The sequence below is a fragment of the Aptenodytes patagonicus genome, chromosome 5 (assembly GCF_965638725.1).
Source record: "Aptenodytes patagonicus chromosome 5, bAptPat1.pri.cur, whole genome shotgun sequence".
In the NCBI taxonomy this organism is placed as follows: Eukaryota; Metazoa; Chordata; class Aves; order Sphenisciformes; family Spheniscidae; genus Aptenodytes; species Aptenodytes patagonicus.
Window position 1 is genome coordinate 23,862,639 of NC_134953.1, and position 18,762 is coordinate 23,881,400.

General features: G+C 39.6%; 1 protein-coding gene across 11 annotated transcripts in view; it reads right to left on the minus strand.

Moving 5' to 3' along the window:
- Positions 1 to 18,762, minus strand: part of ABLIM1 (actin binding LIM protein 1) — a 167,151-nt gene that overhangs the window by 76,238 nt on the left and 72,151 nt on the right. For all 11 annotated transcript variants that reach the window (XM_076339087.1, XM_076339086.1, XM_076339085.1 and 8 more), the window contains 2 exons: positions 6,621 to 6,747; positions 5,357 to 5,450 (listed from right to left, as the gene is read on the minus strand). In XM_076339087.1, the coding sequence (XP_076195202.1) occupies positions 5,357 to 5,450; positions 6,621 to 6,747 (221 nt within the window). The remainder of the gene's footprint in view (positions 1 to 5,356; positions 5,451 to 6,620; positions 6,748 to 18,762) is intronic.

The window sequence follows — 18,762 nt, forward strand, 5'->3', positions numbered from 1 at the left end:
CCACATCTTAAATTACTACTCCTCTTTAAAATCAGGGGAAGCTCAGCATAAATTACAACATCAAAAACACATTTAGAACTTGACCTTGCAGGCTGAAGTCAAGGGAGTCTTCTGGTGCCCTGGCATTTCTCTTTTCAGGCCCATCTGTTAAAATGGCGTTATGCCACTGCTTACAAGGTGGGGTGCAAGTTTCAAGAGGGCACAGGAAACAAACACAGGGCAGGCAGCAGCCCATCAGAACAGGAACTCAAGCTATGCACAGCCAGGAGAAATCACACAGTGGCTTTTTATTTGCAAATGAATATTAAGCAAGTAGTATTATAAAAAATAAATGGGTAGACTAGCAAGATGGTTGAGGGATTTGATAGTAGATATATACATCTTGATCTCTAGATCCTGAGATCAAATCCTGTTCATATCAGTAAGAGCCAAAAAAAGTGAAAATCGTAAGACCTGAATCTTATTCTCAGGCTTTCTGAATGATTTCATGCAAATTATCCACCTGTTTCTGCCCTGATGTCTTCTTTCTGCAGAACTAAAAGAATACTACTATGAAGTTTTCTAAAACACTTTGGATAAGCAGAGATGAATTACATGGATATAGGATAGGCATGATCCACCATTCTCTGAAGTCAATGGAAAGCTTCTCATTGATTTAACATATTTTGAATTGAGCCCTGGAGTAATAGTTATATTGCCTATGATAACCACATTAGACAAAAATTATTTAGGCCAGCATCTTTCAAATAGCTAAATACCTACTAAAGTTTACTTAGATTTGTGGAGTTACACGTGTCTACACAGAAATTTGCAGGATTAGGATCAGATGGGCATCTTTCAATAGGCAAACCTTGAAGCTATGAAAACAACAGCGCAGTGGAAAGTCTATGTGAAAGTCCTCACTCTCACTATGCCATTATTGCCTGATAAAAATGTTTTTCACCAGAGTTAATGGGAAATGAGTAATTTTTGATAAATAAAGATTCCTTTCTGCTGGAGAAACCCAAGGAAAAACACTGATCTCTGTTGCCTTGACAACATCATCCTGAAATACTCAAGTTTTAAAGTATCCGGTATGCTCAAAAAAGTTGCAATACCTATTTCATATTGGATACTTACCACATTTATTGTGATGGCATGCACTCATCTATCATCTGACATCTATTTGTCACAGAAAGTTATGTGCCAAATAATACATGAGAAATATCTGAGCTGACTTAAATGCACATGGTATTTTTCTTGCCTATTTTCATGGCTACTGAAAGTTGTTAGATCTATGGCCTAGAAAAAAGAGCATTCTTCCACAGTATGTGGCTATTAGCAAAATAAGTACTGTTTTTCTAGTAATGCATTTCTTAACTGAGGAGAGGGATCACCTCTACAGAATGGCTAGAGGGAGTCCATCCTCTCGAGGCTTGAATCTCAAGGTTTGAACTCCTTACTTGGCCCTTCTGACAGGCTCTGCTGAGGGTGCCTATCAGAGGCACAGCACAGCTGCTTCTGAGATGAAGACTCTTAGGTCCGCATCAGGAGTGGTTGTCTCTCTTGCTGGCTGCTCATTGTAGAAGACTGAAAGCCTGATTCTTCAGAGTTGTTAAGCCATACTGAGGGACGAAAATGAGCAGGAGCTGCAAGCCTGCAATGTTGCAAAGAATCTCAATTTCTCTTTAAATAAAAAAATTATTCTCTTACTGGAAAAAATAGATACCACCAGCCTCTGTGAACCCAAAGCTATGTTTCATGCTTTCATTTCCCTTCAGTTTTTCTATGGACTGTCCCAGATGTAATAAGAATAAGCAGAAAATAAAGCAGTACTACAATGGCATGCTGCTAATTGCTTCTGATCCATTAGAGGGAAGTGTTTGTATACAATGTACTATATACTTCCCTCCAGTCTCTTCTAATCATTTCTTTGGATGAAGATGATAAAATAGTATACTCTGCTCCTGACATAACAAAGTATTTTATTGACAAATAAAATGGAAGATACTGATCAGTGAATTTACTACTACCATTTTTATTAACAAAGGCAAAATACAAAGTGTTTTGTTTTTTTTCCGACCGGATGTTAGTACGTATAACTTAGGCTGGTCAGTGATGCCATAACTTCTACCTAGTCAGCTCCTATAATTCTGCCATATCACACCAAGAATGTGGTCTCCTTCCCAAGAGAAGCAGCAGGAAAAGAGACAACCCACATGATATAAATCATCAAAAATCCAAATTTGCCAAAGAATCGTTGCCAAAGAAAACAAAGGCGAAAGACAGTAATCCTCCTGTGAGAATCTCAAGCTTCATCTGAATTAAAACTTCAGGTGTACTGAAAGGTTGTGGGTGATTTCCTGTACTGGATAAGGAGATTGTTAATTGTCCTGCCTCACATAGGTCTGCAGCCCTCTCTGAACCGTGGCATCCTGTTCTGTGAATTATCTTCCATGGCCCTGTGGCTGCTTCCGATCTCTCATCTCTGTTGTTACCAGAAGATTTATGTCATGCTCTGACCCCATCCTTTAGACTACCTTTTCTGCCCAAAGGAGACACACGTGCTGACACACGATTTTCTCATCCAAAGTTTTGACTTATTAGTTCCTTTAGTCTAATTTAGAGTACTGCCCCTTTGGAACTGTGCATCTCTGACGGTGTAAAAGGTTTCTAGGACGAGCCAAGAAACTAGGCCCCGGTTCTGATAAATTGTTCTGATTATTGAATATTAGCTGCTCACTTGTATCTTCTAATCTTTTCAAGCACCACGTAATGACAGAAAGTGCTTGAATGTCTCTCCTGCATCTGCATTGCCAGATGATACCTGGAGAACTCTATTCATGGACTATCCAGGCTGCTAATACATACTGTAATGCAGTTAAGCCAATGTCTGAATGGCCTCCCTGACTACACAGTACTAATTTTTTTGATGAAAGTTTCTAAGGACTTGTCCAATCTACACCCTTCAGATAGCAGTCAGCCTTCAAATGTCATTTAAACAAGTCAGGAAAGAGTTGCACTATACGAGTAATTCAACTTCTACAGGCTTTAGAGGAGTTTGGTCTTAGTTACATATAGAGAACTACTGCTGCCCTCTACTGTATTATAATGGGTTGTGCCTCTGATAATCAATGAAAGCCACAAATACTCAAGCAAAATTTCTAGTCTTACCCAGAACTTAGCATCCTTAATATTTCCATGTATTGATAAGATTATTCAAAGTGTCTGTTTCTAATTCATCAGCATATTTTGATTCTGCAGGGGCTAGGTCAAATGGGAGAATCTTTATCTGTTTTATCTGATTTTGACTCTTAGAAGAGGTGGATCCTTGCAAGAGATTGGACATGTTTCATTGCTTCAGCAAAATGTTGTCTTTTCTTCTGCTAATAAATAGCCATCAGAAGAGTAAGAACTATGGAGTGAGAAACCAACCTTGTGGCCAAAATGACTGCATCAAGGTTCTGCCTGCGACACAATGTCTTTGACAACCTGAACTTTAACTTAGATTATGATGGACAGGGAAGTCCTAGTTCAATTGAAGTAATCTTTCCTTAGTCTCAACTTAGTTCTGAAAGAATACAGCTGATGATCCTCTCAAAAAGCTAGGTTTCTTTCTCACTGATGCTAGGAAAAGTAACATGAGTGCAACCTTGCTATAGTCACATCCACTACACAAAAGGCTCCAAATAGGAATAGCTTATTACTTCCCAGCTCTCCACAGAGTCCAATAACCTTCTCTTGTATCATTTTCATCTCCATGCCTCTGAATAGGTTACATTGCTTGTACGTTAGAAGACCTATCATGTGCATCTAAAATAATTTTAGAATTATTTTATGCTTCCCAATCTCACAAATCCAATTACTTCTCTCCTGCAGTGCTTCCTGCACTGGAATGCAACTATGGTGTCACCAATACATAGTACTAAACTGAAAAACTCATCAGTAGATGGGAATAGATAAGCAGATGGTAGCAGACCACTAGATTAAAGCCAGAGACACAGCCTTCCTACTCAAGGGAAAACTCAGACTGTTCTCACTAATTATCTATGCGGGTCTCCAAAGGAATCAGATACACTTTGCAAATTAGCCTGGCTAATTAAAAAATTGTACTTCCTTCCAGTAGATGCAGTGACAAATGCACCAGGTGTCCACACACATTCCGAGCCCCTCATTTGGTGGCTACCATCCTGGTTAATATTCTGAATACTGAACCAGAGAAACCTCCAGAACTAAAATCACAAGCTGTTACCACTTTACATCAAACCTGAAACTTCTCATATGAGGGCTGACACAGTCTTACATCTGTAGTAGATGGGACACAAAGAAGAGAACCTGTAATATGCATTCACTAGTAAATTCCAGCTGCTTTTATTTCTGTAACACTTTCAGGTTTATTTTCTGTTATTCACTGTAAAACATACAGTACATCCAGTTTCTTCTTTACAAAATACACCTGAAACTGAAGTTCTTTGTGGTTCCCCATTTCTTCCACAAACTTTGTTATGTAAAGGCTTTTGTTCCAGAAAAAGTGGACTATTAAAAATCACTAAAGCTGGAGTCAAGCCATACAGCCCAGCTCCAGACCTGAGCTCAAAGCTTAGGTTCTTTCCATTGAACAAAGTTTCCTACAGGGAAAGGAGATAACAGTTTTGCTTCTCGTATCTCAATGACAGTGTGACAGGGAAGGTCCTCTGCATTTTTGCCCCTTAAACATTTCAATGATGACACAGAGGGATCCATGCATAGTTGAAGCATTCCAGCTCAAAGGGGACTCATCACAGCCATGGGAGATGATCAAGTACTGACAACAAAAGATACACATCTCTCAAAAGATTTGGCCAGTTTCAGTGAGAACGCTGAGGACTCCAACTAAGAGTCAACAAAAGAGATGGTTCAGATGTTTTCTGCCTTCTCTTTTCTGAACATATAATTTACCTCTCCAGGAAATTTCTCCCTCTCACCTTCTCAGCATCATTCAAATCATCTGGCCTCATTTAAGAAGAGAAATCTCATATTGTAAGTTTTGGCAAACTTACGGTCGCCAAAGGTGATTCCAATACTCAAACTACCTCTTATAAATATATCAAATCTGACACAGAATAAGCAGTGCAATAGACTTTGCACATCACCATTATGAGACAAACATAGAAACCACAGATCCATAGAAACTAGTGCAATTAATTCCCTATCACATACTTTTCCTGATGACTGCAAAGCTATAACACTGAAAATATTTCTGAAAATTAGCAACTTTGCTCTAAAATCAGCAGAAAAAAAAACCCTTTCCTATAAGAATTTTTGTATTTTCTGCAGTTGATTGAGGACATAATGGGACATGGCCCAATTCTTAGACTGTAGTTTACAAAACACCTACCTCTAGGACTTTCCCAGTAATGAACTGGTGACATGCTTCACATTTGACTCCAAAAAGAACTTGATAGTCCTTTTCACAATAAGGAGCACCATCTCTGGAAAAGAAAATCCACAAATTACAAACCACCTTTTAATAAACAGGTTACAGCATGACTTACACTCTTCCCTTGTCTTCAGTCTGGAACTCCTACACACAGCAATAGGCAAATCGGAGAGAATTCAAGGGATATATTTTGTAGTAGAAGAAAAAAATCATACTCTCATTAGTGCCTCTTAGAATAATTCCTTAAATTCCCATCAAGAAAAGGCATCCAATACAAACCACTGAAGTAAAACTCATTCTTTAGAACAGACTCTCTACACCTACAGGTGGTGCAATTCTAGGGAATCAGTGGAACTATGTCCATGGGGATGAGAGGAGATCACAGTCTTTATCATAGGCAGGTATTTATTGTTCACTTCAGCAAAAAAATCTTTGGTAGTCTGCAAGAGTATAAGCAGTTACCTTGAAGTGTAAGGTTATGTCATTTTTTAGTATGAACAAGAAACATATAGTAAAAGTGGAAACACTAGTCAGCTTAGGAGTATTTCTCAGGCACTGAACTTCTTTTGAGAAATTACATATGCTACTTTTTATTAAATATTATACACCCCTAATGACAGGTTTGTGAAACATACATTGTTTCCCTATTTTTTCTCTTTGTTATATGCTTGAAGGGGGGAACAGAGACTGTATCTTCATTCCCTCTATTTTATCTTTACACCACTTTTCCCCATTCTCTTCCTCTACACCTCCTTCCTCTCAAAACTCTCTTCATTAGTTTCTTATATGGAGATAAGAAACACAATGTCAGGTCAATCACATCATCACATTTACTCTATTTTCTAGCAAAGGCAAGCAATGGACAGGTTCCTACTTTTTTTCCTCAAAATCACATGTTGGAAAGCAAAATGGCACAAAGTTTTATCTGGCTAACACAGAAAACACATGCAGGAATTCACCTAATCCTTTGTGGAAACATGGAGATATACCCCTTTCCGTCTTGGTATTAAATATAGACTACTATCATTAAACACCACCTTTCAGTTGCACTTTTCAGTTTACTTTCCGTTTCCAATTCAGCTCTCACTGGGAACAAAGATTTTGGTGTATACAGAAAGGTGGTCAAAACTGGATTTCGAAAGGTGAACTTTGCTGCAAGCTCTTCTCCATTGGCAACAAGAACTCATGCCAAGAGTGCAGAAGAGATGCAAAGGTTACTTACTTGCTGATGTATTCCCCGGTTAGGACCTTCCCGCAGGCCTTGCACTTAAAGCACCCTAGGTGCCACTGCTTATCCAGAGCTAGCAATGCTTGTCCATTTTTTATGTCTCTTCCACAGCCAGCACAATCTGCAAATAAACAAATGCATTTGTTGTCAGTTACTTGGTTCATTAACCCTCATTAATCACCCACCCATTGCAACACTGAATAACCAAAGGGGAGAATTACACAGCAATGCAAAGGTACGTCTTCCTTTCCTCAAACACTTCCCAGGTCCTGTACAAAAATTCAATCTTTGTCATTATAGACATACTCAGTAGAAGAGGGAAAGTACCTCTCCTGTTTTTCTTGCTGTTTATGATTCAAAGACTGCCAGGCAAGCTCTGTACAAACTTCAGATTTTGTTAGGAATGAGCTACAAAAATCATCACTGCAAAAAGTTCCTGTCTTCTAAAGCAATCAGTGTTATTTCTCGTTTTGCTTTTAGCAAGATCTTGACTGCTTACATGAAGCTAAATAAGGAGGCCTGAGTGAGCATCATCAGGATTGCTGCACTTCCCCGTTGGGTGGCAGCAAAGCCCAATGCGTCTACCCAGCTCAGGGGCAGCGGCACGTCTCAGCCGGGACCAGGGGGAGAGACCTTTTTTCAGGGTGGGCCCAAGGCAAAGGTGACAGCAGTATGACAGCAGTGAAGGCTGCGTGGCAGGGCATATTGTCTTCCACCTGCAGGTGTGGGAGACTGTAGTTCTCATGGTCTCTAATCAGCATTAGGATTCTCGCTCAGGGATTTTGTATTACCTTGGTAGTTGACACTCACTTTTCACCGCAATTCTGAAAGACTCTTTGAAGGCAGAATGCGAACCTGAAGCCAGAAGCATTGAATGCCCTCTGTCCCAGAGGATGCCACAATGTCTTATGTCACATCAGAAATCTTTGGCTCAGCCCCAAGCTCCCATTCCTCTCCATTCAAACATAAAAGACTCAAAGAGATTTCCTGGTAAGGGGCAATTCAGCACATGGTAAGATCTGAAGAGACTGATGTGGCAGACAGCACTGAACTGCAAGGATTGTGTTACAGCTTCTGTGCCCAGCCTCAGGGGACAGGGGGACTGAGGGAAGGCCTGGAAGACTAGTAAGGCAGAAAGGGAATGCCCATCAGCTGAGGCACACATGGAAGCCACAGGGGAGACAGCCTGGAACAAAGGATTTTCCATATTTTATTATTCCCAAACTCAGTGTTCCTTTGGTGAATGTAACATCCTCTCCACACACCTGAAACATCAGCAAATAGCAACAAACCGAGACCAACAGGAACAGAGCAATCAGAGCAGTTAAAGCCCAGGCACCAGGGGAAAGATCATTCTGGCTGCACTGCTCAAGCTGACTGAACAGGTACAGCCTGAAAACCTTCAGCTCCTCATGGGTTTACAGCCCAGACAACACCACACCTTGCAAAAGGGTGAGTCCAAGTTTATTATCATATCTGATAATGAGAGGAGAGTTACTCCTTTTGACACTAAAGGGCCTGACTTTTGTTTGCTGGATAATGGGCAAGAGAGCCCCAAATATATGCTGTGCATTCCTGCTATCCAGGTCACCATTTGCAGCACGTCCCTCTTTCTGTCAGCATTCTTCTCCTCAAATCCCTTTAAAAAAGGGCCTAAGCACCATGGTATCTTGTGATAAAATGCAAGTCACAGACTGTTGACATGACTTGGGACGTGAAAAGCAACCCTGAGATGTCCTAATACCAGGACTTTGCTTTAGAGGACAAATGTTACAAACTGAAATAATGAAATGACAAGTACTGACAGCATGTAATGAATCCCTCTTGCTCTTCCGTGCCAGCTCAAGGCTCCATGCCACTCCATAACAACAGCAAAGGCTGGAACAGGAGGGAGGCTCTGGAATTTCCAGCATGGGGCTGAGGAGGGGACAAGCAAACATCTGTCAGGATCGCTTTGGTACACTGATCTTGCCTTTGGTTTTGGGAGGATACTACATCATCTCTTGAGGTCTCTTCCAGCCTGCGTTTTCTTATGCTAAATCTGAAACCATGTAATTTGCCTTCTGACTGTGACAACAAACGGGATCTTTCCTCCAGTCTCAGTCGGTGCTGAACTGCAGTTTTAAACAGCACTCATTTCTCAGCTTCCTAGCACTACTGCTTCTCCCTAGTGTGCCAGCTTCCACATTCCTGACCTGGGGTCCTGCCAAACTGTGATACATTCCCTGTTACATTAATCCCTAAAAAAATCTGCTGTATTTTCCATGCTTTTTTCAGCTTTATCCAAGAAGCTTCCGTGAAGCTGAAATTTCTGATACGGAACCAAGGAAGAGATTTTTAAAGCACTTAAGTTTTGCTTCTAACTGAATTTCTGAAGCGGTCAGAATAGAAAAATTGCCTTACACAAAAGGTCTACCTAGTCCAGTATCTTCATCTTCATGGTGCCAAAACCAGTTACATGGAGGAGGTAGGGATCCATGAAGCATCTCTACCTGTTTAACTGCTTCTTGTAAACCAAAGGTGGTGTTGCCGCACTTACTCTTGTGCTCATGTGTGATACAAGGGGTTGATAACAGGCTTTTATTATTCTATAGCAACAAGGAACCTCTTTCTGGGTTCCTTGAAGTGTTTTGCAAGAGTAAATTAACATCATTATTTCCATTCTGCTAATATCACCGATATGTTGAATGTCTAGAATCAAAGTAAACTAATAGCCCAGTACTGTCTTATTCGGCTGAGATGACTTTTAACTAAACCTGATTTTAACTCTGGCAAAACAGTTGGGTATATACATGAAAAGCTAGCAATTATCATTATCTCCTAAAATAGAAAGCAAATAAGGCTAGGCTGGGCTAAGAAAAGATCATTTGTTCATCCAAATTCTACAAATAAAAGCCATTTATGATCTCAGGCCTGCATGAGGCACATGCAGCCTTTGGCTGAATGTCATCAGCACACAGCATATGCAGGCAGGATCTCAGTATCACACTAAGCACAATCTGTGTCAGCCTAACCTATAACCAGCACATGCTGCAAATAAAAGGGCTGTGAGGTAAGACTAGTGGTCCACAATCATATGCCAGAGCAGACTTGTACTGAAAAATCTGAAAACCCTCCCCAAAATTTTGTGCAATGCTTCCCACCATGGTTCTCTGGCTTCATACCTGGGTCTAACAGACTGAACCCCTTGATCTTGAGCTTTCCTGTGCTTTCTTTTTGTCATATAACCCGGATTCTTCCCTACCCCCATTCCTTGGACATCCACACATTCAGCTGTGCCAGTATAACAACGAGGAGAAGGAGAAAAGTGCAGTGTACTGGTTAAAATGCAGAGTGAGCAGTACAGTTCCTACATGCACTTATGATCTAAAAGTATACCACAAAAAACACTATGTGGAATTACGTTTGAGCTGAAGGAAGACTTAAGACTAGACATTCCATGGCACTGATTCTCATAAGAAATGGGAAGTAATACACGTTCATATGTGTTGCATCCATGCCCAGAATCTTCAGCTGTATGAGCCATTTCTCAATAAAAGCACTGCAGTATGACTTCAATAAGGACCCAATCATTACAAGGTTATCCAGGAATGTCAGAAAAATTATGTATTCCCCCCAAATCCATCCTAAGCGGGGGAAAAAAGATTGTATCTGAGAGCACTGGACATACAGTTACCCAAATCACAATGTAGCCTCCCTGGGCTGCCTGTGACACCAGCAGCTACAGCCTCCACAAGCGATGTCTACTTGCTCAGACTTTGTGTATAAAAATTGAATTCACTCTCTCTCATAGCAGCATTAGCTGACAGCATGATTTTTTAGCCAAGCAAAAGCTTCTTACACGATTGTCTGCCAGAGATGCTTAAACATACCTGTTGTGTCTTTCACATACTCTGGCTAGGCCTGCTCAATCTGAAGATATATCCTAACATATTTAAGCTACAGCTCTGGAATAAAATAGCCCAGAAGGGTGTCATATTTGATGTGTCCAGATACAAAAGCAAATGCCAATGCATGGACAAAAGGGCTGTGATGTGGAGTCAGCCAGCCCAAAAGCATGGAAAAGTGGGGGGACAGGACAAGGGAAAATAGGATGGCACTATGATATCATATATGATTAAGACCTCCACCCCCCCAAGCACCTTAAGCAGCCTCACTAGAAGATGTAGACCAAGGTAAGCTGCCATCCATGACACCTTGCCTGTAAAGATGCGATGAGAAAATGCATTTCCCTTTTTAGTGTCTGCATCACCCCAGACATCCAGGAGTGAAGCATCCTGCACAGCAACCCATTCGTCACTGCCTAAATTAAGCGGTGGATTTTCTTCCTTTGCCTCCCTCCCCTGCTCTCAGCCAATAGCAGGGAGCCCTGATTACAGCGCAGGCGGTGGGCTCGGGAGCTGATACAGCTGTGTTAACCCTAAGCACACTGCATATAACTTTACCCACTCCCATTCGGATTGCTTTGAAAATTTACTAGCAATTATATCTTTATTTCACATTCTCTGCTCACCCCATGTAACTTATGAAAGGGAAATCATCTCTACCTTCTTTAGTCCTAATGAACATAGTTATGCAAAGTCATGTGCAGGGAGCGTTTTACATGAGCATACTAACTCTGCTTGGTGCAGGGTTAGCTCCATGAACAGAGCTAATTGCAGTCTGACTTAATGACGCATAGTTAAGTCACCAAGAAGTTCCTTTCAATCCTGACGGCCATTAGTAACACATGTCTAGATGTGAAGTCTGAAGCTGCCACAACCCCTACGAGTCACAGGAGTAATACTCTTTTTACACTCCTTTTGTTACTGTTCCCCCCCCATAAAACACAGATAAACTAGTTTTATAGACAGCACCAGCAGGCTGCTGCCCTGAAACAGGTAAAGCAGGGCAGAATGAGAGGGATTTTTATTATTATTTTTTTAATTTTTAAAAGAAACAAACAAGTTTTCATTGGGCTTACACAGAAATACATTGTCAAACATAACTGGACCTAAAGAGCAAGCTGCAAGGAACAGTGATTTGGAAGTGAAGAAAGAGGCAAATATTATCACTGAAGTCGAGGTCAAGAAATCTCTTAATTGTAAATAACTCTTAGCCACCTTGAAAAACAACTTATATCCCAATAATTCTGTGGCAATTTGAAGGTTGCACGATTATAATTTCTGATAGAGTTAGGAAGACCAGAGTTTCTCCTCAGTCACCCTTTAACCACATATCAGGCAATGCCTTTTAAAGCCTTCTTTTAAAATTAAGTTTTGACGGTATCATGCAGGCTTTTCCAGATCATCAAGGTATTTCTGTCAAAGCTAAAAATACAAACTCACTTTGTCTGTTTACAGTACGATAAATGCTTTCAAAGTTTAAAGCATAACCATTTGATTATCAGGGCAGTGATGAGTTCTGGAAGTCAGAGAAAGACATACAATATTGGGAATTTTACATCCAGGATTTAGATCTGAGTATATAACTCAATTTTGCAATGAAATCTGCTGCCAGACCCTTCCCCTTTGCCAATGCAAGGATGGAAAATGTTTGTCAGAACAAAATGCACTATTGCCCTTTTGCGAAAGACCAAACAAACCCATGCGGGCAGCCTTGTACTCCTGAAATCTAACAATAAGAGACTGGGCGCATACAATGGAGGGAAATAAATTTCCCATGAGAAGTGGAGTATAGCTTTGACAGTTTATCATAAATGGCAAGTTGGGAAAAATTGATATTTTCAAAATAAGTATGTAAAGAAAATAAAATTATTTTAGTTGATTAAATATGGAAAGAAATCACAATGGCATGAACTAGCATTCTTTGCTTGCAACACAAGTCCCTGTTAATCATCTGTGAGTGCCTAACATTGACTTGCCTTTTTAAGAAACGGGTTAATATACATCTTGGATGTATCATTACTGTAAATAGCTCTTTCGTCATCTGATGTAATTTAAAGTGATTTGGAAAGATGAATGCTCTTCCCCAACTCTGGTTTGTTAACATGACATTATTTTATCAGAGGAGTTTTTATTTTTCCCTTCTGTATTGATGTAAGCATTTGTGTTAGTCTTCTACACAGGAAAAGGAAACAGAATTTCCCTTCTTTCCACATCTTTCTACACCTCCTTCCCAAAGGAGGCCAAACCAATTGACCTTTTAACCTCTCTCTCCTGCAAGCTGTCCCTGCAAGCAACATAGCACCAAGTTAGCCTTTTTCCATAACACCAACCTCAGTCCCTTCTTCAACCCAATCTTTCATACAGGCGTCTGACCTGAAAACCAAAGGGTGAATGAAATAGGAGGAGGAAGAAAGAGCAGACATGCTGCAAACTATCTAAGAGAAGAGTTCTTAGTTGTTCTGTAAAAGAAAGACAAAGATTTTTTTTTTTTTCCAGCTTAGCACCCCCAGAGTACCAGCTGTAAAACTACTCTGAAGGATAAATCACAGCCAGGTATATCTAAGCTGAGGCTAGTCTTTACCCTGTTATTTCTTTTACCACACTTCAGTACTGAGATAGTTCCAGCTGAATTCAAATTCACAATTCCAACTCACAGTACCTAAGTGAATTGCTCAGTTAGCAAATGAGCTTCACTGTTTAATACCCAGTTCATGGATAGCACATTGTGTCTCTTTATCTGCAGACTATTTTGGGTAATTTTCAATTGTTACTCTTGGAAAACAACTAATTCAAACAGGGTACAACCTCCAACAATAGGAATGAAACATACGGCAACTTTTAGGAAGGTTTTTACGCCCTGATAAGCTATGGCAAACTAAGGTCTAGCTAACAACTACTTCACTTTTCACATTCTTTTTAAGTGCCCTCTGATTCCTGACTTACTACCTGGCAGGCTTTCTGAACGTGACAATTCCCAGATACTCTTATCTCTGGAGATCTCCTCCGATAGTTGTGTTTTCCAAGCTAGTGATGCCTCCTCACGCAACACCCATTTACTGAGCAATTCCTTGCACTTCCCCCCGAACTCTCTTTGGAATTACCTTTTGATTAGTATTTCTCTGGTAAAAGCTAAGGGGATGGACGTGTTTTGATTCCAAGTTCAAGATGGGGTTACCCTTAGACAAATAAGAACCGATACTTATTTAGTACACTCGTATAGTCTATTCACAATTGTTTCTGCCCAATTTACATGTAACACAAAAGTATACAAAAGAAACAGGCAAACTGGACTGAAAACACCTTCCTGAAAAACAGTAATTTTTGTGAAGGAACATTTTCTGATACAAAACTTGGAAATTAGAAACTTCCTGCCCTGCGACAACTATATTCTCAATACAGTTGCTGCTCTGTCACCCAGAAGTCAGTCTGTAACAAGGCTTTACACACTTCCAGAGAAGGATCTAAAGCAATTTATTATAAAGCAGCAATGAAAACACCCGTCCTTGTAAATAAAGAAATAGCTGAGTAAATGGAGGCTACTCAAGTAATTTAGCCATTGTTATGAAACATAAGTGAGGACAAAATTAATCCAAGAAAGCAATTCAAATGATGAAAATGCCTCAAAAATTGCAAACATCCTTCAAGAGAATAAATCTTCTTGGAGTAATCATAAAAATGGGCCAGTGTCATTGGAAGGATTTATCAAGAGAAGAGCTGTGTATTCTTAGGTGTAATCTAATGGCTTTTGTCAGAAAGGAACTGTGCTTGGGTTTACATCACTTCTCTGAATTTTGTATCATTTTGTGCATGTTGATTTGCTTATTTTATTCTTAAAAAGGGGGCAGGGTAAAGCTTTAGACCCACTGTATGCTCAATATATTAAGTCATAAATGTAGTTGCCCTGCAAGGTTATTACAATCAAATTTAGATTAAAGTAAGGAGACTTAAATATTGATATTTAAAAATCAAGGATTTAATTTAAAATCAGATTTTTAAATTTTAATTTAATCAAAGTTAAAAATCCAAATGGGATCTGAAAACACAGAGAAGAAACTTGCTTTCCTTTTTCTATCTATGAACAAAACCAGGTATGATAAGATCTGCCACTTTTAAAATCTTTAAGGACATGGTGATCCAGAGTAAATAGTTTTATAAGCTACAGACCCTCAACAAATCAGCAGTTCCAAAATTAAAATATATTTCAATGCATTTACTTTCTTCATGCGTCTAGCAGATTTCAGGTAGTTTCTGAAATTAAAAAAAATCCACAATGCTATTTTATGCATTCTAATTAAATTTCTATTTCAATTCAAATAGAGCTTGACATAAAACATGAGCAGAAACAGTAATTAGGGAAAAATATAGATGTTAAAGAATATGATGAATTTATGCAGAGCTATATTAGTTTAAGTAAATGTGTACAGATACAGAATATCCTCATGCTTATCAATTAGCCTTTTATAATTAAAAATCTAAATGTAAAACAAGGTTACAATCAGTTATTCTAATCAAGGTTTCCTGGGTTCTTAGATAAACCATGATTAAAATCAGTGATTTAAATCACAGTGTTTGAAACAATCCACAATGTCGTCTGTGGTATGCCTTTATTCTACGGTAAATTAAAAAAAAAAAAAAAGGAGGTATAGGACTACATGAGCCCCTTCTGTCAAGTCCCCAAAATCCTCAACTGACTCTCCAGTACCTAAACATAGGTATGCAGGTTTGAATGCCACAGAGACAAGCGAGTGTTTCTGTATCTTTAGCAGATAAGCCAGGAGTTATGAAACAAGAAAATCTTTGTGTTATAGCACACAAAAAATATTAAACCCTTAAGGTTCAAAATTATACACAGGACTTTAAAAATTACATTTTTAAAATGCTTGCTCAAAACCAAATTTGTTGAGCCCGTCTAAGTTCCCCAGTGCATTCACTGAAGTTTATGGATATTGTGAGTGTGTACCCCTTAAGGCAAAACTGGGCTCAGTGTCGTAAACTAAGGCCTATCCACATCTGTGCCAAGTATTTGTACAATACCTATATATAATATGTACACAGTGTGATATTGTAGGTTATTTCCTAAGAATGAGCTCAAAATCATGTGTTGGATGTTGCTTAATACCCTTTAAAACCAAAAATCACTGCAGATAGCTTGCTTACAAATAGCCAGCCAACTCTTCCCCTTCACTTTTTAAGTCTTCCCTATGGACTTGAAGGAGTTTTCAGACAGCTCAGGAAAGCAGGATAAAGAACAAAATAATGAAAACTAAGTCAAACATGGCTAAAGAGTTACAAATCCTAGCTGCAGACTTTTCACAAGAACTAAGATTAAAAGGAATTTTGCATCCATTTTATCCACTCAGCTAACTTCTAATGGGGAAGTTTGTGATGCCTATAGATTATCTCAGACATTATTTCTGAATACTGGCAACAATCACCTGTATCTTTATCTAATGAAAGGACAGTTATGTTCCAAATGCAAAACTGCATTAAGAATTAGAGAGTGTCGTGGTTTAACCTCAGCCAGCAATTGAGCTCCACACAGCCGCTCGCTCACTCTCCCCTTCCCCCGGTGGGATGGGGGAGAGAATCGGAAGAGTAAAAGTGAGAAAACTCACGGGTTGAGATAAGAACAGTTTAATAAGTGAAATATATTAATAACAACAACAACAACAACAACAACAACAACAACAATAATAATAATAATAATAATAATAATAGAATATGCAAAGCAAGTGATGCACAATGCAATTGCTCACCACCCACCGACCGATGCCCAGCCAGTCCCTGAGCAGCGGCCCCCCCGGCCAGCTTTCCCCCAGTTTATGTACTGAGCATGACGTCACATGGTATGGAATGTCCCTCTGGCCAGTTTGGGTCAGCTGTCCTGGCTGTGCCCCCTCCCAGCTTCTTGTGCACCTCCAGCCTTCTCAGTCGGTAGAGCATGGGAAGCTGAAAAGTCCTCGGCTAGTGTAAGCGCTACTTAGCAACAACTAAAACATCGGTGTGTTTATCAACACTGTTCTCATCCTAAATCCAAAACACAGCACTGTACCAGCTACTAGGAAGGAAATTAACTCTATCCCAGCCAAAACCAGGACAGAGAGTCTTTAAAGGAGGACTGCAAAGCAAATTTGCTTCTTCTCTATTCTGATGCTTCATTGTTTCAAAAACAACCCCACTTCCCCACCACCTTCAGGGCAGTGAGGCAAAAGATGATTCCCATTTTTTCCTGTCCACCTTTTTCTTCAATAGGTAAGGTATGTTGGCTCTGCTCTACTTCAGCATTACCAGAAACCTCGTTGGAAGTTTCAGATATTTACTGGGAGCTTTACTGCGTCTTATTTGAAGAGATAAGGCTATTGAATAATTAACAAAGATATCTTTCTCCCACAAGTTCATTAAGCATTAAGCTTATTATAGAGCTTATAGAATTATTATACAATAGAGCTAAGATCCCCAATTGTGAGCCAGGATCCAACTCTGTTAGACTCTGTACTGATAGGCATGAAAGCATTTGTCCCAGAGAACTTACATTCTTTGAACCAGAACATAATGTGCAAAACAGACAAGGACAAACATGCAAAACAGTATTGTGAAATCTCCACGTGGATGCCAGCTGGTCGGGGAACAGCTGCACCAAAGATTATTTATGCACATGTAACACTGGCCATTTTGAAAGCTCTGGTCCACGTCTTGGCTGTACTGTAATGCTCTTAACTCACAGGCGAGACTGTTACAAAGAAAGAGGAGTCAACGTATCTTCCCCGTGCTTCTTTCCAAACAGTATCATCACTGGGTATCTCGGCATATATAGGACACAAGTATCTATTTCACTGAAGAGGACGAAACTGTGGAAGTCTCCACCATAATTTTAAAAGAAGATTAATTTTTCAGATGAAAACTCTTGCTAGGCGATTGCCACGCTTCAGTTTCTTTTGGATAGGGAGTTTTTTCCTATCCATCTAGAAAGCCCACTTTTCATTTGGAATGCAATTTCTTAATTAGTTCATGCACATCACTAAAATGATCCAACCTTTCAGCAAAAAGGTAATCAGAAATAACTAAAACTTCCTTACCAGCACCCAGACAAGGAACCAACAGAGAAAGGGCTCAATCTCAGGTAGAGAAATAACATAATATTCTTCTTGCTGAAATGCTTTATCGTGGAAATAGTGAAGTGGAATGCCTAAGGGTAGAATCTCTGTTTGAGGAAGAGGGAAATGTATTAAACTGTGTTCAAAGACATGTAGTCTCTTATGAATTTCAAAGATGATCGCTGAGCCAGAAGACTGCTGGTTCGAGTTCCACCAGCGCAGACTGCTGGCACCACTTCATGTGCCTACCCCGAGTGTGAGGGATCTCTCTACGGCTGCTTTGCTCTCAGCTGTACTTTTCATGACACCTCTTGTGCGTTCAAGAATAAATGCAAGCCAGCGTGGTACTTTTTAAAAACGAAGGTCTGACTAAACTAGGGATTTTTATGTTCAAATGTCCGCATCAGTTCACTTACCAGCTGTCTTAGTGAGAATTCACTGATAAAATGCCCTAATGGAGAAGTATCAAAGAGGGTAAGCCTGTTAACGTAGCCAATCTACTTGCCTCTGCTTCACACATTAATGCGAATAGAAATCCGGAGTGCGTACTCTCAGTCACCACTCATTTGGCCGCTAGGGGCATAAAATAGTTTAAGATGCTGGAAAGACAAATTATAAAGCTCACACTACTCTTCCAAAGGTACCTAACCCTAACATGAATGAAGAACAAGGACTTAGGCAGACTTTAGGTTCTTGAATTTCTCCTTACACAGCTTAAAACCACACAAATTTTCTAATTTTTATGACTTTAGCATCAATAGGTAAGACTCAGGTAGTAACACAGTACTTAGGACTGCATCATCTAAGCACCATACCATCTTCAATTTGCTTATAACCACAACATACTAGTAAGCTAGAGCAGCATTATTTTTTCATTTTGCTGGTAGAGAACCAACCCTTGAAATTTAAGCACCTACCCTGATACATAAAACATGTATGAAAAAAACAGAAAGCTACACTCAGAATTCCCAGGTCCAAGGGAAGTAACCACTAGATAATCACTCCTCTGACAACATGGAAACAATAAACCATGAATCGCCAAACAACATAAACCACCACCAACAACAAATTCAAAAGTTTGACTTTGGCTTTGTCTCTTTTTCACTCTTGAGTTAGAGCATGAAAGTAGGAAAAAAAACATATAATTTGCAGATT